The sequence below is a fragment of the Arachis ipaensis genome, chromosome B8 (genome assembly GCF_059453495.1).
Source record: "Arachis ipaensis isolate K30076 ecotype BB chromosome B8, ASM5945349v1, whole genome shotgun sequence".
In the NCBI taxonomy this organism is placed as follows: Eukaryota; Viridiplantae; Streptophyta; class Magnoliopsida; order Fabales; family Fabaceae; genus Arachis; species Arachis ipaensis.
The window spans coordinates 130,307,877-130,335,875 of NC_142443.1; the positions used below are offsets into that span (position 1 = coordinate 130,307,877).

Genomic DNA, 27,999 nt, shown 5'->3' on the forward strand with positions numbered 1-27,999 from the left:
ATGCTTCCATGTCATTGAGGTTCCCATAACAACTAACTCTTATTAAGTGTTAAACCCTAATTAGTCCTCTTTTCCTTACTAATTAGGGTTTATTTTTGTTGCTTGGCATAGTGAGGATTGCAACCCTATATAGTGCAAGCATCCAATACCTTGACTTATAACAATTATTTGTTAAATTCATTAATAGATTGCTGCCTTATTTGTTTTCAACTTGATGTGGCTTCCATAAAACAAAGTTCACATTTTCCACAAAGTCAAGGTTATTTGAGAGGGTTGGTGATGGCATACGCACGTCTTGAGGAACCAGTTTTATTAATTAGTAGCATATGTATGATGTATCAACTATCAAGATTCAAGAGTGTTATTATTTCTCTTCGGGCACTCCAAACTCCAAAGTGTGAAGCAGCTTATCAAAGTCAATCACTAACTTGCTCTAACATGTCTTTTTAATTTCTTTATACTTTGATTTATTTGTTCTTTCATCCATATTTAGCAATATATATTTCTGGATTATAAAAACGTGTTATTAATTAGTGTTATATATTTGCTTTTGTGCTCACATTTTTGTTGGTGAATAATGTTTAAACTGCCTCAAAAGAAAAAAAAAGAAAAAAACCCTTATCAATGTGCTAACAAAATATAAACCATGCATGATGGCATATGGTAGAAAAGTAGAACTGAAATATTTTCTATAGACATATGTAAATAAATGTTTCTCTAATTCTTTATTAATTTTTATATTTCCTCCAATCCTTTCATCATCTAGGTTTATGTCTACAAGAATTTTAAAGCAAAGTGATTGTATGTGTTAAATATCTTTAAATTTATGAGTCAGTTCAACATATAAATTAAAGGACAATTTACATAAATAAATTATTGGAAATAGAAATTTACACAAATACAATTTTCTAAAACATCTTACATTCATATTTTGAATGAATTTTATGTAAATCGCAACATTCTACCACGGTTTAAGAATTACACGTAATTTGCACAAGTTATCGCTGATTATGTTTAAAACACATATAAGCATAATCCATTGTACTCTATTACAGACTATGACTAAAATGCAAGACATAAATCGCTGCACTTTATCGCAGTTTATGAAGGAATGGTGAAGCATAGTCTGCTATAATCTATAGCGGATTATGAACAGGTGGATTCATTATATACAACAGTTGAAGGTAATTGTGAAGTAGAGTGTCAAATTCACAATGTCTAGTGAAGAGAGTTTTTTAACTCTATTGTATTGCTCTGAAAATTTTTAAAAAAGCAAAAGAGAGGATGTAAAGTTTACTGGAGAACTTTTGAGTGTCTTTATCCGGTTATCGAATACCTTGTCAGATCTAAAAATCAGTATATTGCAGAAGTTTGGGGTGTATGGGATCAAGTGGGTGAAGAATTTATTTTACCAGATCTCTATTGCATTTGTGTCAAATGGTGTGAATGAAATACGATACGTTTGTGATAACATCCGACGAAGATCTGCAGGTTCTGTAAGTGAGAACACACGAGTTGTATGCAAAGTTGGAAGATGGTGTCAACAGTTCTGAAGCATCGTCTCCGAATCCTCAATCGACTGCGTTGAGGGTGCTTCTAGTTCGATGCGTGGTTGCTCCGACTTATCCGTTGGTTGCATCTCTATCTTTTATAATTGGGATGACTAGTTCTCTTTGCATGATTCCTAATTCTGTAGTTGACAGTGAACCGAATCAAGTTGAAAATGCAATGCGAGATGATGATTCGGACGAAGAGTCTGTCGACATAGTTGTGGACAGTGATGAGGATACAAGGAGCAATCTACCTACACAATATGGCCCATCAAGTTCTGGCACACAGCAACATCCTCCACATTTCTTGACCTTGAACTTGGAAGCTATGGGGCAACAGCTGGACTTAGATGCTATCTTTGGGGGTCAGGGATTGCATGATAGAGCCGCTCTTATAAAACTTCAGATTGGGCAATCTTTTCAGAATAAAGAAGAAGCTGTGTAAAGAGTTATACCATCTGTCGTGGAGTTGAGTACAGGATATTAGAGTCAGATCATTTTAAGTACCATGAGAAATGCAAGGAGTTTGGTAAAGGTTGCAATTGGTTGATTCGCATCCCACTTAGGCAATAAAAGGGTACCTAAGAGGTTAGAAGGTACAATGGATTTCACACTTGCTTGGCTACATTGATTTCAAGTGATCACCCACAACTTGATTATTACGTCATTTGTGCGAAAATTTTTCCATTGATTAGAGCCGATGTTGTGGTTACGGTAAAGATGTTGCAGCAAGCTACAGAAGTAACCTATAGTTTCAGAACTACTTACAGAAAGGTTTAGCTGGCAAAGCAGAAGGCAAGAGTACAAATATATGGAGATTGGGAAGAGTCCTACGGCGAGTTGTCCCGTTGGATGCTTGGTGTGCAGTCCACCATGAGTAGATAGTAGCATCATAATGTAAGCACGGGCATATATACGCACCGTATCCTCACTCGCATCGGCTGGGAGCACCCTAAACCTCTCATCGAACTATGTAAAGTGGATTGTCATCTGCTTGACTTTATTCGGTAGCGGCAGCTCGCCGAATAACTCCTGAAATCACTCCCACGCTGGTCTGCCATCTTCAATAAACTGTTTAGAGTCAGTGAGGCACCTACTAACAGTCTCTCCATCATGGGCAACCCCAACTGATACGTCCTGCAGTATGATGGTACACTCTCCAAATGGCATGTGGAAGCTGTGTGTCTTAGGATGCCACCTCTCAATGAATGTACTCACCAATCTATAAGCTCATCCACTCAAAACCAATGAGTGTTCATCTTAGTCAAGTGATACAAACCATCCCTTTCCAAATAAGGTATGATCCGGTCATGCAAAGGCATATTTTGTTTCCTCTTAATACTGTAAATACACTTAGTTGACTGCATTATATGAAAAAAATAACTACGCAATTTATGAAAATATCCTAATCAGATTTTAAATACATAAATGCGTGTTTTCTATTTAATCTTTTAAACATACAAAAATTATATAGATGTTACGTGAAAATAAAAAATATAAAAATTCTAAAACATGCAAGCCTAAACCATAAATCATTTATGAAAAAGTCCTAATCAGATTTCAGATACATAATGTGTGTTATTTATCTAATCTTTTAAATAAAACTGGATATATGTTATGTGAGAAAAAAAATATAAAAATTCTAAAACATAAAAGTCTAACTCATAGATTATTTATAAAAAATATCCTCATCAACAAATAAATATACAAATACGTGTTATTTATCCAATCTTTTAAATATACAAAAATTGCAAAAATATTAGGTAAGACAAAATATAAAAAGACTTATATATTTAAACAGTTACAACTAATCTCTTAATGCAACGACAACTCTTATAGTTAGAGAAAGTTTAGGAGGCCAGCAGTTTTATTAAAATTTGGCCAGCACTTAACCATCAAAAGAAAAATGAGTAATCATACACCATTAGATATAATCTCACATCATTAAAAATATCAATGATGGCTAATTGATGACTACAAATCATTACTGGCCCCCAAATACTCCTCCTTACCGTTAAAAAAAAAACTAACCTCTTCATTAATACTTACAGCAATGAGAGCAATGCCGTTTCAACTGGTATAAGCGATTTTCTTCAGCCATAGTCCCACTAGAATATGGTATTCTAAAATTCTCTCTCAACCTCCTCTCAATCTAAAATTTGTTCACACAAGTAAATGAAGAATCTGTTACTGATTATCGCCGTTTTATAATGCTGCAACACATAAACTGTAACAGCCTCTAGCAGATTATGCTTCACCATTTCTTCATAAACCGCGACAAAATGCAGCAGTTTATAGCTTGTATTTTAGTCATTATCTGCGATATGGTACAACAAATTATGTTTGTGTGTTTTTTAAACGTAATTCACGATAACCTATAACGAATTACTTATAATTCTTAAACCGTAGTAGGGTACCACAGTTTGCATAGAATTCATTCAGGACATAAATGTAAACTGTTTCAAAAAATTATATTTGTATAAATTTAATTTTCTAATAATTTATTTATGTAAATTATCTTAAATTAAATTCAGCCATAATAGTTAGGTATATATATACTAACAGTAACTATTAAAATAGAATAAATATTAGAATATAAAATATATATTAAAAATAAATTTAATTATATATATACATAATAATTAATTTTAATTTATAAATAATATTTTTTATTAAAATCTAAGTCCACATTTTAGTAGAATTATATAAAAAGACGATAACATAATACATATGTGTTTTTACTTCAATTTTGTCTTTCATTCATTTGATTGGCTCTAATTACTAATGTTCTGATAGTGTTTTATTAATTTACCCACTTAATTAGGGAAAATCAACTCTTTTAATTCAATAGAAAATATAAAAAAAATTTAAAAAAAAATAAAAGATAAGAAGAAAAAAAAAGAAAGGAAAGAGAACAAAATTAATCTAGTCAATATTCCCGTTGTAATTTCTTATTCCTTCACTTCCTAGTACATTTATATTTTGATATTCTTCCTATTCATATGTAACATTTTTTGTAATAAAAACTGATCAACATTCTTATATCTGGTGGGCATAGTTTTTTAAGTTATATGCTTAATATAATGTTACAGCTGTTATTACTTCTTATATAATTATGTGGTTAGGAACATGTTTTGAGGTGATCGAGTAGATATATTTATTTTTAATTTTAAAATTATCATTTTTAATTGTAAATCTCAACGACTTTTTTTTTTTAAATTAAAGCAAAGATAGTAAAGATAAAAAAAATACTATACATCAAAATCTTTTTATTAACAAAGACTAATCAATATTATAACTAATATTATTTTAAATTATTTAACTTAATTAATTGAATTTAGTTCATAAAAAAATTTTAGATATATATCACTACCTAAAAAAAAAAGATCTTTTCAATTAGCAGAGATAAAAACAGTGTAAAAAATTTAAACAAATATATAAAAACTAATTTTTAATTTTAAAAAATATCCCAAAACAAAAGCACCTTAAATTATGATATACTACCACTCTTATCATATCATGTCATTGTGGATTTTATTAGTGAAGCCAGGCAACACTTATTTAAATCATTTTATAAGAGAAACAACTACGTATACCTATTGAGTTTTGAAGTTTTCTCTATCAATTTCTTTTAAAAAATAAATATATTAAAAACTATAGCTGTATAAATACACAAGCTTAAAATCGTTCACTGAACCGACCATTTGAAATTATACATATTAATATAAAATGTACATTAAAAATATATAAATTTATTTGAATAATATTCAAATATTAGTTAAATTGATATTTGTATTTGTATTTAAATTTTGAATTTATTAGACAATTATCTTTTTGATATATTTTTATTTATTTAACACCTATAAAGAGATTGTAAATTATATATTGATGGTGTATATATAGTAGATAATTAGATATATAGCAAACACATCATCATTTTCTCTAATCTCTTTTCCTTCTAACATAAACAACACACATGTATAATTAATTTTTAGTGTATACATAATAATTTTGTAAAAACTAAAACACGATTAGCAAAAAAAATATTTATATCCATTTTCTACTCTTTCACAATTTATTGATGACTTAATTAGATGCAGCCCTAGTCTTTTGTTAAATCCTCTGCTAATGATAGTACTAATTAGAGATAAACAATATAGTTGACTAGTAGCGCACGTTTTGCAACTATGGAGGTCTTGTGGTTTGACATGCTAACGTCCCCTTTCTCATTTGCCATGTTTATGTATACTTTACTTAGTGCATGTATTTGTGCCATGCACAAAAATTTGTTATTTTTTATTAATATTTGAGGTATATTTAATAAAAAAATATTTTTCGACATATTAAGTTTTATTATTTATCATTAAACTAACTAAAAATAATTCTAATTTCCTTGCAAGAATCTTGGGATGGAAATATAATTATATATATATATATATATATATATATATATATATATACCATTTATTGTTATTATTATTGATTGACGGTTCATTTTTATTGTACTGTTATTCTGACAAAATTATTTTCCTAATTAAACGCCTCGTTAATTAGTATGTAATTTACTAATTTGTTTTAATATGAAGATGTAATAAGGAATGCAGAATATAATTGTTCAGGTATATAATATTTCGTCATCTGTATACACAAATTATGTGTACAAAACCGAATAGAGAATACAAAATTTGATACACTAATTCGATGGAACATATATAAATGGTTATAAATAATTATTTTTCTAATGCTTTATGCTGAATTTCTTTTTAAATCAATAAAGATTAAATTTTAGATCTTTAAATTATAGAAATTTTAATATTATATCATAAAATTATTTTTTTAATTTAAATTAATAAATAGAAATATATAAATCATTACATCTTAACGCTAATTAATTATTTGTCAAAATTAGCTTACCTTCTAAAAATCTTTATTAAAATTTAACTTTTAGATTTAGAAGATATATATGTGATGGAAAAAGATATTTTTAAAAAAAAATTGATAACATGAGAAGAATTGAGTTTTAAATAACTATCGAGTTTATAATTTTTATAATCTGAGTTTTATTATTTTGATTTAAAGGTAATCAGATATTTATTATTTTACTTTATTTTTTTTACTTTAGAAAAGATTAATCTATATTAAATTAGCTCAATTCAATTTGCAGTTAGGTTTAATTATTTAATTGAAATGATATTTATACAATAAACTAAAAATAATTCAAAATTATTCATACTAGATAATTTTTAATTCGTAATACATGTAAATAATTTATAAATTTAATTTAAAAGTTAACCTTTACTTTTTTTATAATTTTAGGGAGAAAATGAGATAATTAAGATAGTTAGAAAAAAAAATAAAGAAAGAAGAAGAACATGTTGAGAAGAAAGAAATGAGAGAAAAAATATAAGGAAGAAAAGAAAAGAGTTGACAAAGAAGAAATCTCCCCCCCCAAAAACAGTTATGTAACAAAAAAAAAAAAACAAAAACGAAAAACAAGGGAAAAAAATCAAGCATTAGAGGAGGAGAAAGAAGAAAAAAGTTTAATTTAAAACATAATTAAAAAATAACTTAATATTCATCTAAAATAGACAATTACGGTAACTTTTTGGCTGCTACAAAAAAGGGAAAGACTTAAATCAATACTATAATGTGTTCATTTTTCTCCAATAAGGCAAAATGTTATGTTTAATAGCAATAGTATAGTACATTGGAACTATTTAATGCAAAATATGATTTCATTTCATCATTATATAGCATAACAATATCTCAGAATTATCTTATTATAAAAATTAATTACTTCTAAAAATTAATTTCTTTTATTATCTTAATGATCATATAAAATTACCCTAGCACTCCTACGGATTAAAATTAATTGAGTTTTATTAACTATTTTCCTAAAAATATTGGTTACAAATTTAAAATTATTTCAAATGTTAGAAAGATTGAATTTGTCACTATTGAATATTGATGATCTAGAACTTTCATCTTCTTAACCCAGAGATTTTATTTTAAAAATCTTAACTAATTTATTGTAGATTGGTTTAAAATTTAAATTAACTTTATTATAAGCTTTTGTAGATTTTCGAATTTTAATTGAAACTCATCTTTACTAGCTACTTGGCCTGATTGTGTTTGGTATTGATCAAAGACCTTTACAAAATAATCTTATGCCTAAGGTTTCTTTAGCACTATTTTGTCCTTTTTTTTTCCGAACATGAATGTTTTGTTCAAACCAAGACACTGATACGTCAATATCAAATCTTCAGCAAGGAGAATTTATACATGAAACAGAACAAGCATACATGATTAAACTTTTAAAGAAAGAAATTCTTTTTTGGAAATTGACCTGTGAACTTCTTTGTAAATACGTTCAACTAAACCTAAAATAATTATCCAACAACAAACATTCATAATTAAATAATTAATTGTTCCATGTTTCCACTAAGAAAACTTCCTGTCGTGTAATACTATAACATTCACCTTATATACCGAGCATCAGCAAAAGAATTTAAGCATGGTCAAATTCAAAGAACCATCATAATTTCTTATATATATTTTATTTGAATTAAATTATAGATAGTTGATTTTTTACATTATTTTTATGATCTACTAATTCCTGAAATTTGTAGTAAAGTTATTATGATCTTTAAAACTATTTTATTTAATTTAATATCTATAATTTTATGTATATAATATTTATAGTTCTATACATTAGATTCAGAATTCATGTTCGGAAAAAAAGGACAAAATAATGCTAAAGAAACCTTAGGCATAAGATTATTTTGTAAAGGTCTTTGATCAATACCAAACACAATCAGGCCAAGTAGCTAGTGAAGGTGAGTTTCAATTAAAATTCGAAAATCTACAAAAGCGTATAATAAAATTAATTTAAATTTTAAACCAATCTACAATAAATTAGTTAAGATTTTTAAAATAAAATCTCTGGGTTAAGAAGATGAAAATTCTAGATCATCAATACTCAATAGTGACAAATTCAATCTTTCTAGCATTTGAAATAATTTTAAATTTGTAACCAATATTTTTAGGAAAATAGTTAATAAAACTCAATTAATTTTAATCCGTAGGAGTGCTAGGGTAATTTTATATGATCATTAAGATAATAAAAGAAATTAATTTTTAGAAGTAATTAACTTTTATAACAAGATAATTCCGAGATATTGTTATGCTATATAATGATGAAATGAAATCATATTTTGCATTAAATAGTTCCAATGTACTATACTATTGCTATTAAACATAACATTTTGCCTTATTGGAGAAAAATGAACACATTATAGTATTGATATAAGTCTTTCCCTTTTTTGTAGCAGCCAAGAAGTTACCGTGATTGACACTAATAAATATTCTATGAGGCTTGCTTTTGCTTTTCCTCAGAAAATCTAGGAAGTTGGACCAATGAGTTTACTCGGGTGACACCTTTCAGACCCGACCAATTTTGATCTTTAGCTGCTACTACTGCTGAAGCTCCATCCTCACCATCAACAGATATTCCTCTATAGGTTTGATTTTCTTCCGAGGTTCATACAGTGAAGTTCCTTTGCAAAGAAGGCTCGGCCGTTTGACCATTATCGGATTCAACTGGATTACCCGAATGGTTGCTTTGGATTGTTGCAGAAGAATAGCATTGCTCATCACAATCAAATTCCACATCCATTTTACCATCCAAAAAAAGGCATACAACAGCACAATCATCCATCTTTGACGTGGGATACTTGAGTTTCCACTCTCGGGCTGCAGAATCCACTAGAACCCTTGCTGTTGATGCTCGAGTTAGTGCCGTGGATACTATCTCAACCACTTCTTCATTGCTTAACACATCCCAGACCTACACAAAATACCAAGATGGATATTAAGCATAAGTAGCCTTAAAAAAAACACAGGAACTAGTTAAAAATTTTTCAAGTGTTGGATTCAAATTCATCATATCATATGTCTATTCACTTACAAAAGTAAATATACACATAGATGAGAATGACAGCTTTTCTTGCTTACATGGGTAGAACTATTATGCATAGCAAAATTTTCCTACAGCAAGTTATACATAGCTTAAACTAAGTTACTTTGATTTGATGACTTTCACATGGTCCAAAACTACAAAACAAGAAAAAACTATGCATCTAGGAAACAGAAAATGCTGCAAATGCTCTATGCTGAGAGACTTTACCGATAATTGTAACATTATTGTGGCAACTGAGACCACAAGAACAAATAAAAGCAGATATATTTTCGAAAGCCTTACTCCATCCGAGGCAAGAACAATGAACTCGTCTTTGTCTGTAAGAAGCCGGTAAGAAAATTCTGGTATAGAAATGACACCGTAATCCTTCAAACAAAAATCGCCAAATGCTCTAGCCATTGCTAATCCAGGTGCATCATCAAAAGGTAACCACACCCTTGGAACTTCTGGTTCATCTTGCAAGGCAAATACCCTGCCCTTGCACCTTTTGATTCTTTCAGCTTCCTCTGTAAAAAATTCAGATAAGCTATCTCAAAGCAAAAACATAGACTGAACTGATAAAGGATGAACAATGATGACAAAACTAACTTGGCAAATCAGGTTTTAAATCAATTGTCAACTGAATTGCCACCATGGAGTCATTGCTGTCCTTGGATCCCATGATTGCTCGGGAATCCCCTATGTTGCTCATGAACAGATTTGATCCCTGGAAAGTGAACAACATAGAAGTGTCAGTGAAAAGAAGCAATGAAGTATATGCAGCAATTGAATGCACTACTCATTGAGCTGCTACCTGCTTCACTATGGTTACAGCCGTGCTCCCACTACAGAAACAATCCAGATTCGGATGAGACCTCAGCTCTTTGTCCATGGCCTTATACGCCTTCATGAAAGCTTCTCTCCACATGGAATTTACTAACATGTGAAACCAAGTGATAGAATATACTAAAAATATGTAGGATGATTGGTCCCTCCTCAAGAATCACATTGACAACATCAAACTCTGAGGCTCCTGACATTAATTTAATCCATAAACTATGCATTGGAAAACTAAACTTAAGTAGAAAAAGCAGAGAACACAAAAGGCTTCAATTTTCAAAAGGGTTAACAACTAAATTTCTATGCATTTTCTTTCACAGAACAGAACATAAATCTTCATAGAATAGAATATTAAAATAAAGAGCAAGGCAACACACTTGTGATAGTGTCCAAGTTTTCTCATTCCATAGCAAGGAGGAAGAATATAACGAACAAAAACCAATCTTTTTTAGACAAAAAGCAAACAATTTTGGCCTAGAATACACACAGACAAGAAAGGACACCAATTTATAAAATATAAAAATGAGAAACAAAATACAAGAAGAAATAGCCTTAAATAAATTAGCATAAGCATTGATAGAGTCACACCATCTATATAAATAAACCACATAATGCTGTTTCATCCAGCAAGTGCTAATCACTATATCCAGATCGAATTATCCATTACGTCTGGCTTTTAATTACAAGCCATGATATGGATTTGGATTGAGGATATTCAAATTTTATTATCAAAACTAATGAGGCTTGATGTAAAACACAAGAAATATTTGCATATTTAATCTGTTATTGAAATATTCATAGCCAACTAAGACAATAAACCTGTCATGACAATTGGAAAGTAAAAAAGAAAATAAATCAGTTTAACAATCTGTTACTGCACCTATATCAGAAGGTATTAAATTGCCTAAAATGCTCAAACAATAATTCAAGAAATAAAAAATTCTCATGGAGTACAACCAAACATTAAATTGCTACTGGTTTTTTTTTTGATACACAGTCTAGCAGTCCCCATCATATATCAACCTCAATGCACGACTGCATCCCATTGAACTTCGGATATTGTCCTTGTTGTACAACCTGTTCTCCACAGCACAAACAAATTTGAGATCAAAAGAAAGGAATTCAGCGAATCATAATGGATATCAAATAGTTTAAAATTTACTAATCACTAAGTTATAACAATGCAATAATTCATCTCTTATTATTGATACCTGTAATAGCCACTGATTACTTCCATATGGTGGGATGGGAGCCCCATGGCTATTAATCAATTCTGAGTCACCTAGCCCAAACCCTAACTGCACAGATGCATTTACTTCTGTATTTGGCACTGCTGATGTATCTTGAGAAGTCATAGGGTCCTTGAGAAGCTCCTAAGAAAAAATGATACATGCAATCAAACTTTCTATCAAGTATAACTACAGCATAGAATTTACCAGTTTATTTTAATTCGTGTAACCACTAATGTAATATTGTATCTTACTAACCTCTTCTGTACCGAAGCTAGCTTGCGTCCCTTGAGAAGTCATAGGGTCTTTGGGAAGCTCCTATGACAAAAGAAGGCATAAAGTCAAACTTGCTATCAAGTATAACTACAACGTAGAATTTAACAGGTTATTTTAATTCAAGTAAAGCATAATGCCATTTTGAATTTGACTGACCTCTTCTGCACCAAAGCTAGCCTGTGTGCCACCACCAATCTTATCACCCAAATTGTCACCCTCATTCTTCACAGGACAATTCTTCACTGTTTTCCATTACGTCCTAATAGCATTGAACTTGCAGGGAGTCGCTAAGACAGTAATAAAGCAAGAATTTTATATTACTGTTTCCCTTTCATCACTACTTATTTCAAAATCCATTTATTTTAGGTACCAGTTTTTTGCATAACCCATTTAATTCTGTTTGATCCCAATTATACAATTATTAATAAAATAGTAAAAAACCCCAATTTTGGCTTTAATTATTCATACAGTTCATCTTTTTATGAATACCCATGTGCCCATATTGGTGATCTTCACTCAATGTGATTATTTTTGACAAAAAATCGAACACAGCAACCAAACACAAAAGAGACGAACAGGAAAATTTTTTGAAAACTCACCAAATTCGGACCAGGTTGTGCGAAGGAAGCCGAGGAGTTGCTGAAGGCGAGGAGGAAGTCGGGGACCTGCTGCTTCTGTGTCGGCGTCGACGGGCGCAATGACGGAGCGAGACTGACTGCGAGGCAGTGACAAGATACAGAGCGGCGACGACGTCCAGGTCCGGGAGCTGCTGCTACTGCCGCCTGTGACGACGACGGCAAGGAAGGCACGCGAGATCGGATACCGGAGGAGACCGACGACGAGCTTGTCGGATGATGCTGATAGAAGGAGAAATCTGGGCTCGCGTCAATGAGATATGAGAGATGAGAGAGCTTCTGTGAAAGTGTGAGGTTGAGGGAGGAGAAGGGATTGTGAAACGACATAGTTTGGTGGATTGAAGAAAAGGACAAAAAAAGGAAAAAAATCGGACCGGTTTATTTAAACTAATTGGGTCAAACCGGATTTAAAGTATTTGGTTTAAAAATAAATTTTATTAATCGTTTTTATAAAACACCAATTATAGAGTGACACGTTAGCAACTTTAAAAAAAATTGTTTTTGCCAACGTTATGTGAGTCCCCCTTTAGTTTAAATCTTGAAAATAAATTATTATATTTTTTAGGATTAAAACCAAATATAATGACCAGCTTTGCTAGGTAGACAACAACATAAACAATGGGTTAAAAATTTGGTTCAATAAAATTAATTTCATTTAGTAATTTAAAAATTTTTACCATTCAATATACTCTAATTTACAATATACTCTAATATACTTGAAAAAGTGAAAATATCATTAGTATTTAAAGTTATTTTTCTAACAAATTTAAATATAAGATTAATGCAATAATGTTGTTTCAATTTAAGCAATGTTACTAAAAGTGTCTATGTATGAAAATAGGAAAGTGAGTGGAGGTTGTTTGTGTAACTTCCATCAGTATAAGGTTTTGTTTAATTGACGTGTGTGAAAAAGATAAAAAAGTAAATTGGTTATTATCTGAAAATAATATAGTAATTTATTATTGAAAAGTCTTTCCCTTTTTTGTGGCAGCCAAAAAGTTACCGTGATTGACACTCAATAAGTCCTAAACTAAATTATCATATTTTTATAGGGACAAAAAAATCAAATTAAACAAGATAATGACTAGACTCAAATAAAAAAATAAGAAAATAAAAAAAAGAAGTTTAAAGGTTAAAGCACACAGTTATGTTTTAACAGAGTTAAGCCACGACGGCCAAAAAAGAGAAAAGCTAAAAGCAAGCACTTTTGAACATCACATTAAGAAGTTAATACACAGATACTTCCATGAGATAATAATAATAATAAATTAAAAAAAAAAGAAAAAGAAAACATTTTTATTGAGATCTAGTTCTAGTGCATGACTACTGCATGGCGGGAAGGATCCTTCAACGACGACGTTCCGGTGTCCAGTGAGGTGCAGCTGGGCTGAAATGAACAGAGACCACCCTAGAGTCGAGCAGTTTCATTATTGGTGTGAAGCTTACGCACCTTGGAACCTTGTACTGATTAATGGACGCACCCCTGGAGATAGCATAGTCCATGAGCTCCTCAAATGTTCCATTCTTCACCACTCTTATTTCCAAAGGTCCAATTGAATTATCTGCAACTCTTCCCTGTCTATAAACCGAGTTTAAAGACTCCTCCATTGCCAAGCAGCACTGGTTTAGAACTTCATTAGTTGGAGGACGAGAAGCGTTCTTTATAATAAGCTCCCAGTAAATCACGTAATGCCCTGGGATCGATTTTGTGTCTGCATAACTCGTGTACTCAACCACCGTCGTGTTGAACTCCTTTAACAACACAGATGCGTTCTCTATGCCTCTCTGAAGCTCCGATTCATCGGTTTTGTCAGAATCGATGCTCAAAAGAACGTTCTTTCTTCTTACAAAGCGGAATTCTGGCGCGGTGTTGTGGAACCTTGTGACTTGAAGAATGTCACCCACACGGTAACGGTTGAGGCCGCAGTAGGTTGTGATAACGAGCTCGTAGTACTTCCCGACTTTGACGTCGGCGAGGTCAACGAGCGGCGGCGGCGAGTCACGGGAGAGAGTGAGAGGAGACGAGTCATCGTGTGGAATGAACTCGAAGTAACCCATGTTTGGCATAATGGTGTAAGAAACGTCAGAAGGATCCGAAATTGGCCTGAGATTAAGACCAAAGTAGCACTCGGAGGAACCGTACATGGTGCAAGCTTTAGGTAATCCACCACTGTAGTAGTCCAGCGTGGGAATGTATTGCGCCATGGCACCGGTGACGATCACGTCCAGGTACTTAGTATTTGGCCAGATTCTTGTGATTATCCGTTCCCAGTCCTCACTGGAGCACTCCATCGTTATGAATTCCGCCAGCTCCGGATCGGGTTTGAGGAGTTTGGCCATGCATTCCCTTATGGAAGGGTCGGTGATTTTGGGGCTTAGGGTTCCGGTTGAGATGTCATGGCTCAACTGTTGCCAGTTAAGCTGGAGGAAGTGGATGGCCCTGAGAAGGCCGGAGGCGAAGACGGCACCGACGCGGAGGACTTGGTGGCGCATGATGAGGCCGCATAGCATCTGTGTGTACATACTCTGGAACGAATCGGGGCAGAGGATCGCCTCATTCGGGCTTGTGTACAAGTTGTATGGGTCAAACAGACGGTTCTTGAAGTGCTCTCTTTTGTAGTAGCTTGTTAGCACCGGCCGCGCCACCAGCCCTCCGGGGGTCTTCGTTTCTGCCTTCACGAACAGGAAGTGAAGCGCTTTTCCTTTGTCCAAATCAGGGACGTACCTGTGTATGTGCAAAGCGTAAGAACCAAATTAATTAATTAATTTTTTATCTTAATTAATTAGGAGTTAGTACTGTAGCTGATACATATACACGTCGGTTGCGTTGAGTTAATGCAAGCACTGTGAAAGAGAAGAGAGAGAAAGAAACGTACTGGTTCATGACTGGCATGAGAAGGCTGTACAGTAACTGACGTCGGTCTAACTCCTCATGAATGAACGGCATCAGTTTTCTTTCGCCAGCAGATGTGCCAGAACTGGAAGTTTTCATCATTACATATCATTATCATATACATATCTCGTGACTGGTAAATAGTTACTGTGATCCAATTTGGTTACAAGATACTTGCATTAATTTCAAGTAAAAGTGTCACACTAAGTTTGGTGTGCCACTTATCTTTTATGCAATGTATTGTGCACACCTTCTTATATATGCAATCACAATGTCTCTGTTTCTTGTGCCTTGATTGTTATCTTTAATTTTGCTTGCTTGAAACATATGTACTACTAACATTTCTTGTGTAAGACATTCATGATCCATCTTAGTCCCATAGCCACGGTTTTAATGTTTATGCACATTCCGGGACAGTTTTCTCCCTCAATTTTAGTGTCCATCATGCAGTGCCATATATGCTTGGAAAGCTCTTGATTCCTACTTTCCAATGGTTTTGGAATCACCTCATTTGGAGCTCTGTAGCTCAAGTTATTCTTTGTTGGAAGTATGCCCCTTCAGGCTGTGGAGAGCAACATTTTCCAAGGTATTCCTTAGCCAACGTTTGACCTCACCTTTGAGGCAAATGTTGGCGCAAACGTTGAGCTCCTGGGTGGCTGTGCTGATGAAGCTTCCTTGATTTGATCATGGGCCACGCTTTTAAAAGCGTGTCCTAAGGCTCCAAAGTGTGCTCCAGCTTCAAAGTGTGCCCCAAAGCTCTTTTTTTCTCCTTTTTAGCTTATTTTGTGCTTCTTTGCTTCTTTTTCTTCTTATTTCCTACAAAGTTTATCAAATAAAAAGATCAAGGAAATATTCAATTTAAGTATAAAAGAATGCAATATTTAAGCACTAATTGTCAATTACTTGTATGAAAAAGCATAGAAAAACATGACATGGTGACATGTAATCACAACACCAAACTTAAACCTTGCTTGTCCCCAAGCAAGAAAAGAATCACGCATTTAAAGATTGACAATCCAAGGTAAGAAGAGTAGCAACTCAATTTTCATGGTAAGCTAGTTTTCTAAGCATGCTACAATCACAAAAGAGATGTAAATGATTGATGTTTCTATCTAGCTCAATTTATGAAATCTTTCTCTTATATTTCTTCCTTGAAACAAGCTTTTGATTTTCTTATTAGCTTCTCCTTTTGGGTGCTTTGCCCCATGAGTTAATAACAAAGCTACGACTTCTAAATGCTTTGTTTTCAAGTATTACCACTTGATACATAAGCACCACAAGCATTTGATTAGAGGACTTCATTAAACACATTTTTCTTTTCTTTTCTTGATTCTCTAATCATTGATGCTCAGGGCCTTGAGATTTGAGGGAGTGCTTTTGCACTTTGAGCCTAACCTTGACTTCTAAGTGTTTTGTTTTCAAGCATTTGGTTTGATACATAAATACCACAAGTACTTAACAAATAAATTGCCATTGGTACTCAGAGCCTTCAGCTTTCTCATTCTTTCCCTTTTTCTTTCCTTGCTTTAATTGTATTTGCTTCTTCAAGGTTTTCATAATTTTCAAAAGATTTCACAAAATGTCCTAGATGAAAACTTCAATTAAATGAAATCCAATGCAATTGAGCAACAATTAATCATACTAGCTTTCCAATGCTTATATGCACATGCTAAAACCTTCTTTAATGCCTTGTTTGTTTATGATCATGATACTTTACTGCTTTAAGCTTTACAAAACTCAAGTTGGTAGTCATAATACCACAGCAACATGTTACAAATCAAGATTCAAGCTATGCTTTATTCATACACACATGTAAACAGAAAAGATGAAAACAATCATGCAATTTAAGTGTTGTAAACAAATGAGAAGAAAAGGAACTTTACAACCTTGTAATTCATCTTCTCTATTGTTGTCATTTTTCTCCCATTCTCCTCCTTCCCATACCAAACTCAGAATGCTTGCTCATCCTCAAGCAACACACGGGCGCGCCATGTGCGCGGACACGTGGATTGAAAAATCTCACCCCTCCACACATTGACCCGAGAGTTGCGCCTACACTGCGCCAGCACCATGCCTAAAGCACAAACCACCCGCGCGTGCGCTCACCTGGCGCGTACGCATCCTTGAAGCCAATTGCACAATGCACGCGCACGCACGCTATGCGCGCACGCGCCGATAGCGCCACCTGCCCTCCTGGTACAAAAATCAGAGAGTTGTACCATAATTGTGCCTATTCTGTGCCCGCACTGACGCGCAGGCGCACTTGGCGCATCCGCGCCGGTCGCCAACTCGGTCAGGCACGCGTCTGCATACTGTGCGCGTCCGCACCGGTAAAAAAAAAAGAGTTTTTTTTCCTCTTCCGTTTTCTTTTGTTTATCGCATTCGTATACTTCTATTCTTTGCATTTCAATTTTGTTTCTATAGCCTCTTTTCAATTTTTTTCTAATTCTTTTTTTTTTCAATAATGGTGTTGAATTTTCTTACTCAGTTATTGAGAAATTCTTGGTTAATCTTGGTGCTTCTTGACTTGTTTGATATTGTTGGGTGATGAAACTTTTAAATCAATGTTTAACCTTGTATGACTCTTATACCCTTTGTGCATTGATATGAGCTTATATGTCCTTCATGACCCACTCTTTCTAGTTGAACTTGATGCTTTTGAGTGCTCTTCATGCTTTAACTTTACTCTTGCATCAAGTATTAATTGATATGCCCTTTGCCTATATTGCTCTCTCACTTACATGCGTAGCTAACATGTAGTGAGAACCCTACTCTTATTTGGCATTAGCCCCCGCCTATGTTTTGTTGCTTTGATATCTTTATTATAGGCTTAATTATCTTTCTTTTTCTTTCCTTTTAGGTTGGCCACCAAGAGGGAAAAGATAAGCTTCTAAATGGGGCAATAAACAAGTTCACTCGCACAACCCTTTGAAGAAACTCATCAATTGTAGCAACCCATCCACCTTGCTTCTCTTTGCATGCACCGAGGACGGTGCAAATTTCTAACTGTGGGGAGGTCGTCCGACCGATCTCCATGGGTAACAATTTCCTTTTTTAACAACAATTCTTGATTTCCTTTGTTAGTTAGTTGTTGCATTGCATGATAGGTTGCATGCTAGTTAGAATTTGTACATATTTTTCATCACTTCCTTTTATGTTAGGACTACTTGGTTAGGGTGATGATTTCTTTTCCAAGAAAAATTGTTTTATGGCACCCTACCAATTTGAAAAAATTTTTTGTGACAAACTTGCTTGAAGAATTTATTTTGGAACATGGTTTTTGAGCTAAGAACACAAGCATGTGAGTTTTGAGCCTAATTGTGTGGTTACATCTTATAACCACTTATTTTCTATTCTTGTGTGCATTATTCTCTTTCTATGATTGTAATCTTTGGTTTGTTTGATTCTTTATGTCCATTGTTCCATGTATATATGCATTTATATGATTGAGGTCATCATTTTATTTAGCTCACTTACCCAAATAGCCTACCTTTCATCAACCATTGTTAGCCAATTTTGAGCCTATTTAATCCTTTTTGTTCTTAATGTTAGCACATCACTACCCCTAAGTGAAAAACAATAAATATCCCTTAATTTGGATCTTTGATTAGTTTAGGCTAGTGAGGGTGTGTATCATTTGGGTATGGAAAACTTGGGACATTGGTTGAGATAAAAGTGTAATTTTTATTTTTGTTAAAAAAATTGGGAATTGGGTACATATTCATGCACTATATGTAAAACCATATGCATTGATACTCTTGTATATGCTTTATTACAAAAAGAAAAAAAAATTTACAAGATAAAGAAAAAAAATAAATATATAAAAAGAAAAAATATATAGAAAAAGAAAAAAAAGAGAAAAAGAAATAAAAAAGGGACAAAAATGTCTCAAAGTAAAGTTCAATAAAAATCAATGCATATGGAATGTGAATTAAAAAGAATGCATGAGTATGTGAAAAAGTGGGAATCATGGGTAGCTAGGTTGTGTATTAGAATTGTAAAGGTTGTTATATGTGTTAGGTAAGAGCTTAGGTTTATCGAAGATTCAAATTCCAAGCTCACTTGACTATATGCATCCTTACCTTTACCCTAGCCCCATTAAAACCAATGAATAAGTCCTCATGATGAATGTATGCATGCATTGAATAATTGTTGATTGTTAGATGAAAAACAAATCATGGAAAGCATGAGTAGAAGAGAATTGAGTGAATCGACCCTAGCGACTAGAGCGGATACACTTCCGGTGAGGGTTCGATGCTCAATTCCTTGTTCCCGGCTTTCATGAGCTTTCTTCTTGCAAGTCTATTTGAACTTCATTTTGATAATTGAATTGGTAGAATTTGTGAGTCGTCATATGATCTTAGCCCTACATGTGCATATGTGTTCTTGGAGATTGATTTACTTTTAACCAAGTAGGTAGAATCATTTTGTATTTAGTTGCATTCATATAGATAGGTGCATATAGTTTATTTACATTGAATAAATGTTCATACCCTTTTCTTGTCCTTCTTTATTCTTAGCATGAGGACATGCTTGGTTTAAGTGTGGGAAGATTTGATAAACCCCAATATTGTGGTTTATCTTGTGCTTATTTTGGAGGATTTTATCACCTTTTCTCACATTTATTCAATGAAATAGCATGGTTTTGCAATTCTCCCTTGATTTGTGCTTAAATGTGAAAACATGCTTTTTAGGCCCTAAAATTGATGATTTTAATTCACTTTAATTACATGCGATGTCTTGATATGTTTGTTGATCTCCTCCTCCTACTTGCTAGATTATCACTGTCACTTTTATGGCCTTCTTTTGCTGCAGGTATGCCCCTTTTATTTATTTATACATATTCCATAGCAGCTTTTCATAATCTAATGTGAATCTTCTTACTATTTCTTTTGTCATTTGAATATTATCCATAAAAAATAATTACTTAAAGTGAAACACTACATAAAGAAAAACAGAAAACTTTTAGATTCATCGTTCTAGTTTCTTTTTTAATCCTCATTTGATATTACTCAAATTTAATAGGTTAATGATATTGATCTTTTGTAACTAGTTAGAAAGTTTTTCCCTTTCTTTCTCTCTCTATCTCTCTCTCTCTCTGAATATTTTTAACTTCCTATATAATAAGTATTTTTTAAATTATCTAATCCATTAAATATCACTTTTTATTTATACTAAAAATTTAAAATTAAAATTAAATGATATTAATTTTTTTTAAGGACAAAAATCTATAACAATATAAAATGGTAATATTAAGTTTCACGCTTTTATATATGAGAACATTATGGTTTATTATATTATATATTATCTTTGAACCACATAATAAAAAAATAAAATTTTATATCTTATTTTTGTTATTTATTTTATTTTCTTTTAATTGACTAAATTAGCCTATATATTATCAACTCATTTCTGTTATTTATTTAATAATTTTTCTCTTTTAGTAGTTATCCATTAATAAATATTAAATTGTCCAAATTCAAACCTATTCTCTTGAACCATTTTTTAATCATATGGTTGGAATCGTTTAAATAGGAGATCTTTAGACTCTAAAATTTTTAAAGTAAATAAAATAAAATAAAATAAATAAAAATGCCTAATAAAATAAAATAATTCAAAAATTAAAAGATATATAAAAAAAATAAATTAAAACTTACATGCCCCATACTACTAGAAAACTAGTTATTACAGACGGATATTTCCGACGAATTTTATCCCACGGGAATATAGACGGAATTTCAGAGGGATTTTTTGTCGGAAAACAAAAAAAATGAATTAGCATAAATTATAGACGGAAAAGAAAATTCGTCGATAATTCTGTCGGAAAAATTAATTTTTTTCCGTGAGAAATGGTTACAGACGGAAATCCGTCTATAATTAAATGGACAAAAACGGGACATTTTATTAAATTATTACAGACGAACAATCCGTCTGTAATTTAAAATTTTCCATCGATAATTTTTAATTGAACCTAGCTTTTGCCCGAACTCCATTCACAGCACACAAATCAAAGAAACCTAGCTAAACCTAGCGGTTTAACTTCAAATCCTTGACCAAAAAAAAAACCTTCAAATCGCTCCTTCTTCTCTCCGTCGCACGAGCTCCTTCTTCTCCATTCCTCACCTACAGCTCCACCGTTCAAAAATGCTTGATGCGTGCATACGCGCCAGGTGCGCACGCGCGGGTCGGTGCTTTGTTTTCCAAAATTTTTTTCCATGTTCTTGCACCAATCCAAGCATTCCAAACCTCCAAACAGCTACCCAAACACCATAAAACCTTATTTAACATACTAAACTACCAAGTGTACTCAACAAACTCAACAAAACATGAAATTAAACTAATTATCAATATGTACAAAAGGGAAAAATAAAAAGAATTTATCATGGTGGGGTGTCTCCCACCTAACACTTTTGTTTATTGTCCTTAAGTTGGACTTATGGGGAGCTCCTCTTAAGGTGGCTTGTGCTTGTAGCTATCCTTGAAAAGTTGGTAGACAGCTTCGACCTTACATCCAAGCTATCAGTACAACGAGTAATGGTGCCGTTGCTGCTCGTATGAAAACTGAAGCGATTACTGAATATTGGTTCGGAGAAGAAGCTGAAGAAAGTGATCGGAGAGGTGGACAATGTGGTCACGGAGATGATAGGACAGAGAAAGAGGGAGATGGCGACAACGACGACGGGTCTTAACAAATTAGACTTGCTATCTAGATTCATGGGATCATCGAAGACGACAAGTACTTGAGAGACATAGTCATTAGTTTCCTGAGTATGAATTGGAGGAGAACAAGTTGAAGATTTTTTTCCTTGTGAACATTGAAGTTGTAGAGTGTGCTTTGTGTAGCTTGAAGTTACAGTATTAAACTGTTAGTATTATGCGAGATATGACGGAAATTGGGGCATAAGAGTGTTATTTTTGAAAAGAGGAGGTCAAGGACCATTTTGTCCACTGTTAGAGTTGGCAGGGACTATTTTCTCCTCCGTTAGAGTTGACGGAGTAAAGGGCCTAAGTGACTGATGGAATTAATTGTTAGAGACCAATCGAATAATTAATTTTAGTTGGGAACTAAAATGTCTGGTCCGAAATTATTTAAAGATCAAAATGGATAAATACTTAAATATATTATTGAATTATTAAATTAGAGGAATTAAGTTAATGGCTAAAAGTGATAGCCAAAAATAATAAATTACAATAATCTTTCAATATTTCTCTAATTGAATAAAACTTGGTATGTAATAAATAAAACATTAAAATAAAGATTATTTATTAGCAAGCGATTCACGTTTTCCTTTATATACTTTATTTGCACTTTACATGCAAGCGATTGACGTTTACTTATGTAGCAATTGAGCACACTTGTTCTTCTATGTTAAAAGCCAAAATGAAGACATAAATTAAAGATATGCAAATAAAGCATGGAAATGCAATGCTATAGGCTTGTTGGTACCCTCAAATAGGCGTGGAAGCATGAACCTTTGACCAAAACTGTTGAATTTCTTGAAATGGATAGTCTCTCACTAATGGAAGGGCTTTATGATCAAGAAAAATAAGTAAGCTATTTGGGAGAAATAAAATAAAGTAGAATGAAATAGCACAAAATTAAATAACCATGGCAGGTTCAAGATAAGATCTTAATAATTTCCCTTGTAATCTTTAAACATAACGGAAAGAAAGTTATAAAATACCAATTAAACGTTGACAAAAGAAAAAGGGGGAGTTATTTTGCTTTAATTTGGACTTATATAAAAGGTGATAATAATAATGCATGAATAGAGTAGCAGATATGCAAGACTAATTAAAAGCAATAAGCAAAAATATTCTTTCAAGTAAAAATGATTTAGTCATATGTGGAAAAGAATGAGACAAGAATCAAGATAGATTGCCCCTTTTTTTTGTTTTCGTGCACGATAGATTGATTTTACTTTTACTTTTCTATGGACTTGATACGACTACATATATTGCTATTATCACATCATGAACCCAAGAGCTGAGGATTGGAATGGACTAAAACTACTCTCTGATCTTTTTCTTTTTTTAACTCCATGAATCAGTTAATTTAGGTTAGTGAACTTAACGTTTAATTTTTTTTACTTGTTCCTATAATTTTATTAAATTTATAATTAAATTTTTATATTTTTTAATTAAATTTTTATATTATCTTTAATTTTATAATTAGATCTTTTTTATATTAAAAATATTAAAATCATAATATTTCTCTAAAAAAAATATTAAAGATCTAATTAGGTTTTTAATTATAGATGTCTTCAATTTGTGAAAAATATTCAGTTAAATCTAATATTTTTTATACTAAAAAGAATCTAAAATTAAAAACAGTGTAGGAAATTAATTAAAAAAAAGTATAAAGATCTAATTAAAAATTTGATAAAAATATAAGTATCAACAGAATAACTAAACCTATTCTTAAAGAGAGCAAGGTTTAATTTATCAATTTTTTGTTTTTATTTTTATTTTTTTTATCTTTTACATTTTTAAGATTTGAATCAAATTAAAATATTTAGCATTTTGACTAATTGTATGATGGTGGACTCGAATTTTAAAATACAATGACAGAAAAATGTTAATTTATATTTTGACATTTTTTTGTAGTTCTTTTTACTTTAATACATTTTGGATTTGTTTGTTTGTTCAATTGAGAAAATACTTTTTTCAAAAACTAAAGTAGAAAAAATTGTGTTTGGATATATTTACAAAAGTACATTTGATTAGAAATAGAAGCATTTAAGTTGTTTTTATTAGTTCAAAACAGTTTATTTAAATTTTATATATATATATTGGTAGTGTTTGGTGGAGAGACAGAGACGGAAAGACTGAGACTGAGAGACAGAGACTAAGAGACAGGAATTGAAATAAATCTCAGTATTCTGTTTGGTGCAAAATGTGAGACAGGAATTGAAACAAGAATGAAACTCTAATTTAATTTGCACAAAGGATAAAATTGGAATTAATTAATTGAAATGAAAGTATTTTAGGTATAAAATGTTATTAAAGTTTCAGTCTCCATCTCTAAAAATTTCAGTCCCCTGTGTCCCTACTTTTTGGAGGTATTGAAATACTGAAATTTTAGAGACAGAGACAGAAATTTTAGTACCAGTCTCTGAACTAACAAACACGATACTGAATCTCAGTCTCTCAGTCTCTGTCTCAGTACCTCAAAACAAACGCTACCATATATATATACATACACTTACTTACTTACTTGTTTCTGTATATATACACTTACACGATTTTGTATATTTTTAACTAAAATTAATTTTTTATATGTGTTCGTCACCTGGGGTTCTCGGGTTGTCGGTAGGTGATGAGTAGGAGAAAGGAATAGGTTCCGAACGGGCGTGGAGCGAGAAGAGGAGTGTGTTGGCAACGTTGGAGGGTGGACGGAGCAGGGGTGGCCACCTGCAAGGACACTCCAACGATCAAGTCAGAGTCCGTACTAAAGGTGGCAGAATTAGGTAAAGGAGTGACGTACCTTGGGGGAAGAGCTGTCCTCTTCCCTTATATACTATGTTGGGTGGGCCCAGTAATGGTCAGGCCCATTGGTGGAGAGTGAGCTGTCACCTTCCATGCGTGCGGGCCGTCCGTACCCCGAATCGGGGTGTCAGGCGCCGACCTAGACGGTACTGACCCGCAGGATGACGTGCTAGAGGTGGTAAGCTGGCTGGACTCCGGGTCGGGTGTAGGTGACCGACCCGTAAGAATCCTTTGTCAAAGATTTCGGGCCTGGGTGGGGCGGTGCCCCGACCCGACGACCTCTTGGGCTGGACTGTAGCAGTCCGTAATAGTGCCCCCAATGCGTCAACCTTGAGATCTGGGGCTCGTGGCTGGGCGCGTTTGCTTCACTTGTCGAGGCGGCGTTTTTTCTTCTTTTTCGGGAACCCGTTGCTGGTGTTTCGTGTCCCTCACGCATGGTCGCTTCGACCTTCGCGCTGTTTTCTTGGTTTTGGCGCTGGGTATTAAATGCCCATCATTTCGTTGATTCGAAATTTTTTGGTGCAAAGAAAAATGTGCCCCTACCTTTTGGCGTTCTTCCTCGGCGGTTACGCTTTTTTCCTTGTTTTTATTTTCGTTACTTCTTCTTCCCCTCACTTTTCTTTTCCTTCGCTATTTTTCTCTCTCATACTGCTGCTACTTCTGCTCCTGCTTTTGCTCTTGGCTGCTATTTCAAGCTTTTCTGTTCTTCCTGGTTGCTTCATCTTCTTCCCATTTGCTCTTTGCAGATTCCGCTTCTTCTGGTAAGTTTCTGTGGCTTTTCCCTTTTCTTTTTGGTTGGTTATTCCCCGTTTTTATGCATTTTTGCTCTTGTTCTTGGGTTTCTTTGTTCTTCTTTTTCTTCTTTAGAGGGGGTGCCACTGGGTTTTTGTGTTTGTCTTGCGTTTCTGGGTTTGTATGAGGGGGTTAGAGGGTGATTTATAGTTTTCTTTTCATGTTTCTTGCCTTGAGGGTTCCCGAATTCCTGTGTTGATTTGGGTGGTGCCCCCTGTAGGTATGGCCAATCGTCTTGCTTCGTCGAGTCGGGCTCAGCGTCCTTTGGCCGACTTCGTCGATCATTATGCCTGGGTATCCCCCGACGTGAAGGATACTCCTTCTAGGATCACCAGGGAGGGGCTCCAAAAGCTACGTCAGTCGGGACTTTTGTGTGGGGGGGGGTCCCGAGGAGGCGCTCTACCAAGTCTATGTCCCTGCTGGCCGGGAGCGCGTCTGCCATAAGAACCTGTGTTCTCCCCGGGTTGCCGACTGGTTGTGGGTTTAAGAGCCCATGTTTACGACCTTGGGGCTTCGTTTGCCTTTTTCTCCTTTTATTATGAGTTTGTTGAGTCGCTGCGATGTTGCGCCTTCGCAGCTTCATCCAAATAGTTGGGCTTCCGTCCGATGTTTTGAGATGGTTTGTGAGTACCTGGAGCTGCCAATCTCAGTGAAGAATCTTTGGCCTCTTTGAAGATTCTTTTCACGGTTTCAAGTCTACCTTTTTCAAGGTTAGGCCGGTCGAAGGTCATCAGCCTTTTTGGCTTTCGGTCGAAGGTGCTAGGCGGATCCCGACCTACTGAAATTTTGGTGCGGGATCCGATTATCTTATAAAGGTATCCTATGATGGGTTGCGCCCGGAGTATCGTAGCATAGCTGACATACTTTTGGCTATTTTTGCTGAGAAGAACCTTAATCCTCGTTTGCTGATGGGAGACCGGGAGGCCGGTCGGTCATATGTTGGTGGATTTTCTTTCCTTCGAGCTCTTTCCATTTCTTAATTTTCTAATACTGATGCTTCTCTTTTTCCTTTATTCGTACTTTCCATGGCTGGCGGGAAAAAGACCTTGGCCGATTTAATGAATCTTATCAAGGGAAACGAGGAGGGTGAGGATGACACCACAGCGGCCCCTACAGCGAGTTAGGAGCAAGGGGAAACCGAGGAAGCCGGGGAGGCCAGTGGTCAGGTGGACAGGACCGACCAGGCTCATCCAAAAGGCATCGTTTCTCCTGAGAAGGTTGTCGGGTCTGATGGTGTGGAGTCGGAAATTTTTGAATAGGATTTTAGTGATGATGAGCTAAAGGTTGTGGGTAACCCTAAGAAGAGAAAGCGGGATGCCTGGAAGGCCCTCTCCATTATGGAGAAAAATTTCGATGCTGGGGGTTTTATCGAGTCTCAACTGCTCCCTGGTACCGAGGAATTTTTTCATGAGGCCGACCTTTCTGAACAGGCCAGGTAGATCTATCGCAGTCTTCTTCGTGCCGCTGCTATTGCCAAGAAGGTAGAGCCTGTCTTGAGCAACTATCATGCCATGGAGGTGAAGCTTCGGAACTCCCAGAAGGATTTGATGGATTCGCGATCTCGGGAGGAGTCTTTGAAGACCAAGTTGTTCGAGCAAGAGAAGAGGGCTGAGGTTGATGCCAAGGAGATTAACAGGTTGGTAGATCGGGATATGGCTTTGATGAAGGACTTGAATGCCTCCTGGTAGCACAAATTGCGAATCACATTTTTCACACTTCGTACCACTAACCAGCAAGTGCACTGGGTCGTCCAAGTAATACCTTACGTGAGTAAGGGTCGAATCCCACGGAGATTGTTGGTTTGAAGCAATCTATGGTTATCTTGTAAATCTTAGTCAGGAAGTCAATTATGTTTATCAATTGAATTGTGAGTAACCAGTAGAGCATAAATTAAAAATTACTTGTTGTGCAGTAATGGAGAATATGTTGGAGTTTTGGAGATGCTTTGTCTTCTGAATCTCTGCTTTCCTCTGTCTTCTTGTTCACGCACGCACGTCCTCCTATGGCAAGCTGTGTGTTGGGGGATCACCGTTGTCAATGGCTACCTTCCATCCTTCCAGTGAAAACTACGCTCACGCACTCTGTCACAGCACGGCTAATCACCGGTTGGTTCTCGATCCGGTTGGAATAGGATTTACTATCCTTTTGCGTCTGTCACTAACGCCCAGCCTTCAGGAGTTTGAAGCTCGTCACAGTCATTCAATCCTTGAATCCTACTCGGAATACCACAGACAAGGTTTAGACTTTCCGGATTCTCATGAATGCCGCCATCAGTTCTAGCTTATACCACGGAGATTCTGATTAAGAGATCTCAGAGATACTCATTCAATCGGATATA

General features: G+C 34.2%; 1 protein-coding gene, 1 long non-coding RNA gene and 1 pseudogene across 2 annotated transcripts; all 3 read right to left on the reverse strand.

Moving 5' to 3' along the window:
* Positions 1–9,090: 9,090 nt before the first annotated feature.
* Positions 9,091–10,635, reverse strand: LOC148549857 (putative protein phosphatase 2C 52). Its single transcript, XM_088497224.1, has 4 exons — positions 10,322–10,635; positions 10,117–10,234; positions 9,811–10,034; positions 9,091–9,396 (listed from the first exon to the last, which is right to left on the reverse strand). The coding sequence occupies exons 1-4, from the start codon at positions 10,448–10,450 to the stop codon at positions 9,091–9,093; spliced, it is 777 nt and encodes a 258-aa protein (XP_088353350.1). The 5' UTR covers positions 10,451–10,635.
* A 587-nt stretch (positions 10,636–11,222) lies between these two features.
* Positions 11,223–12,730, reverse strand: LOC107613899 (uncharacterized). Its single transcript, XR_015896046.1, has 5 exons — positions 12,452–12,730; positions 12,009–12,139; positions 11,835–11,894; positions 11,559–11,720; positions 11,223–11,424 (listed from the first exon to the last, which is right to left on the reverse strand). It is a non-coding gene; the product is annotated as an uncharacterized LOC107613899 (long non-coding RNA).
* A 1,104-nt stretch (positions 12,731–13,834) lies between these two features.
* LOC107612119 (putative indole-3-acetic acid-amido synthetase GH3.1 pseudogene) lies at positions 13,835–15,479 on the reverse strand (annotated as a pseudogene).
* Between the last annotated feature and the right edge of the window lie 12,520 nt (positions 15,480–27,999).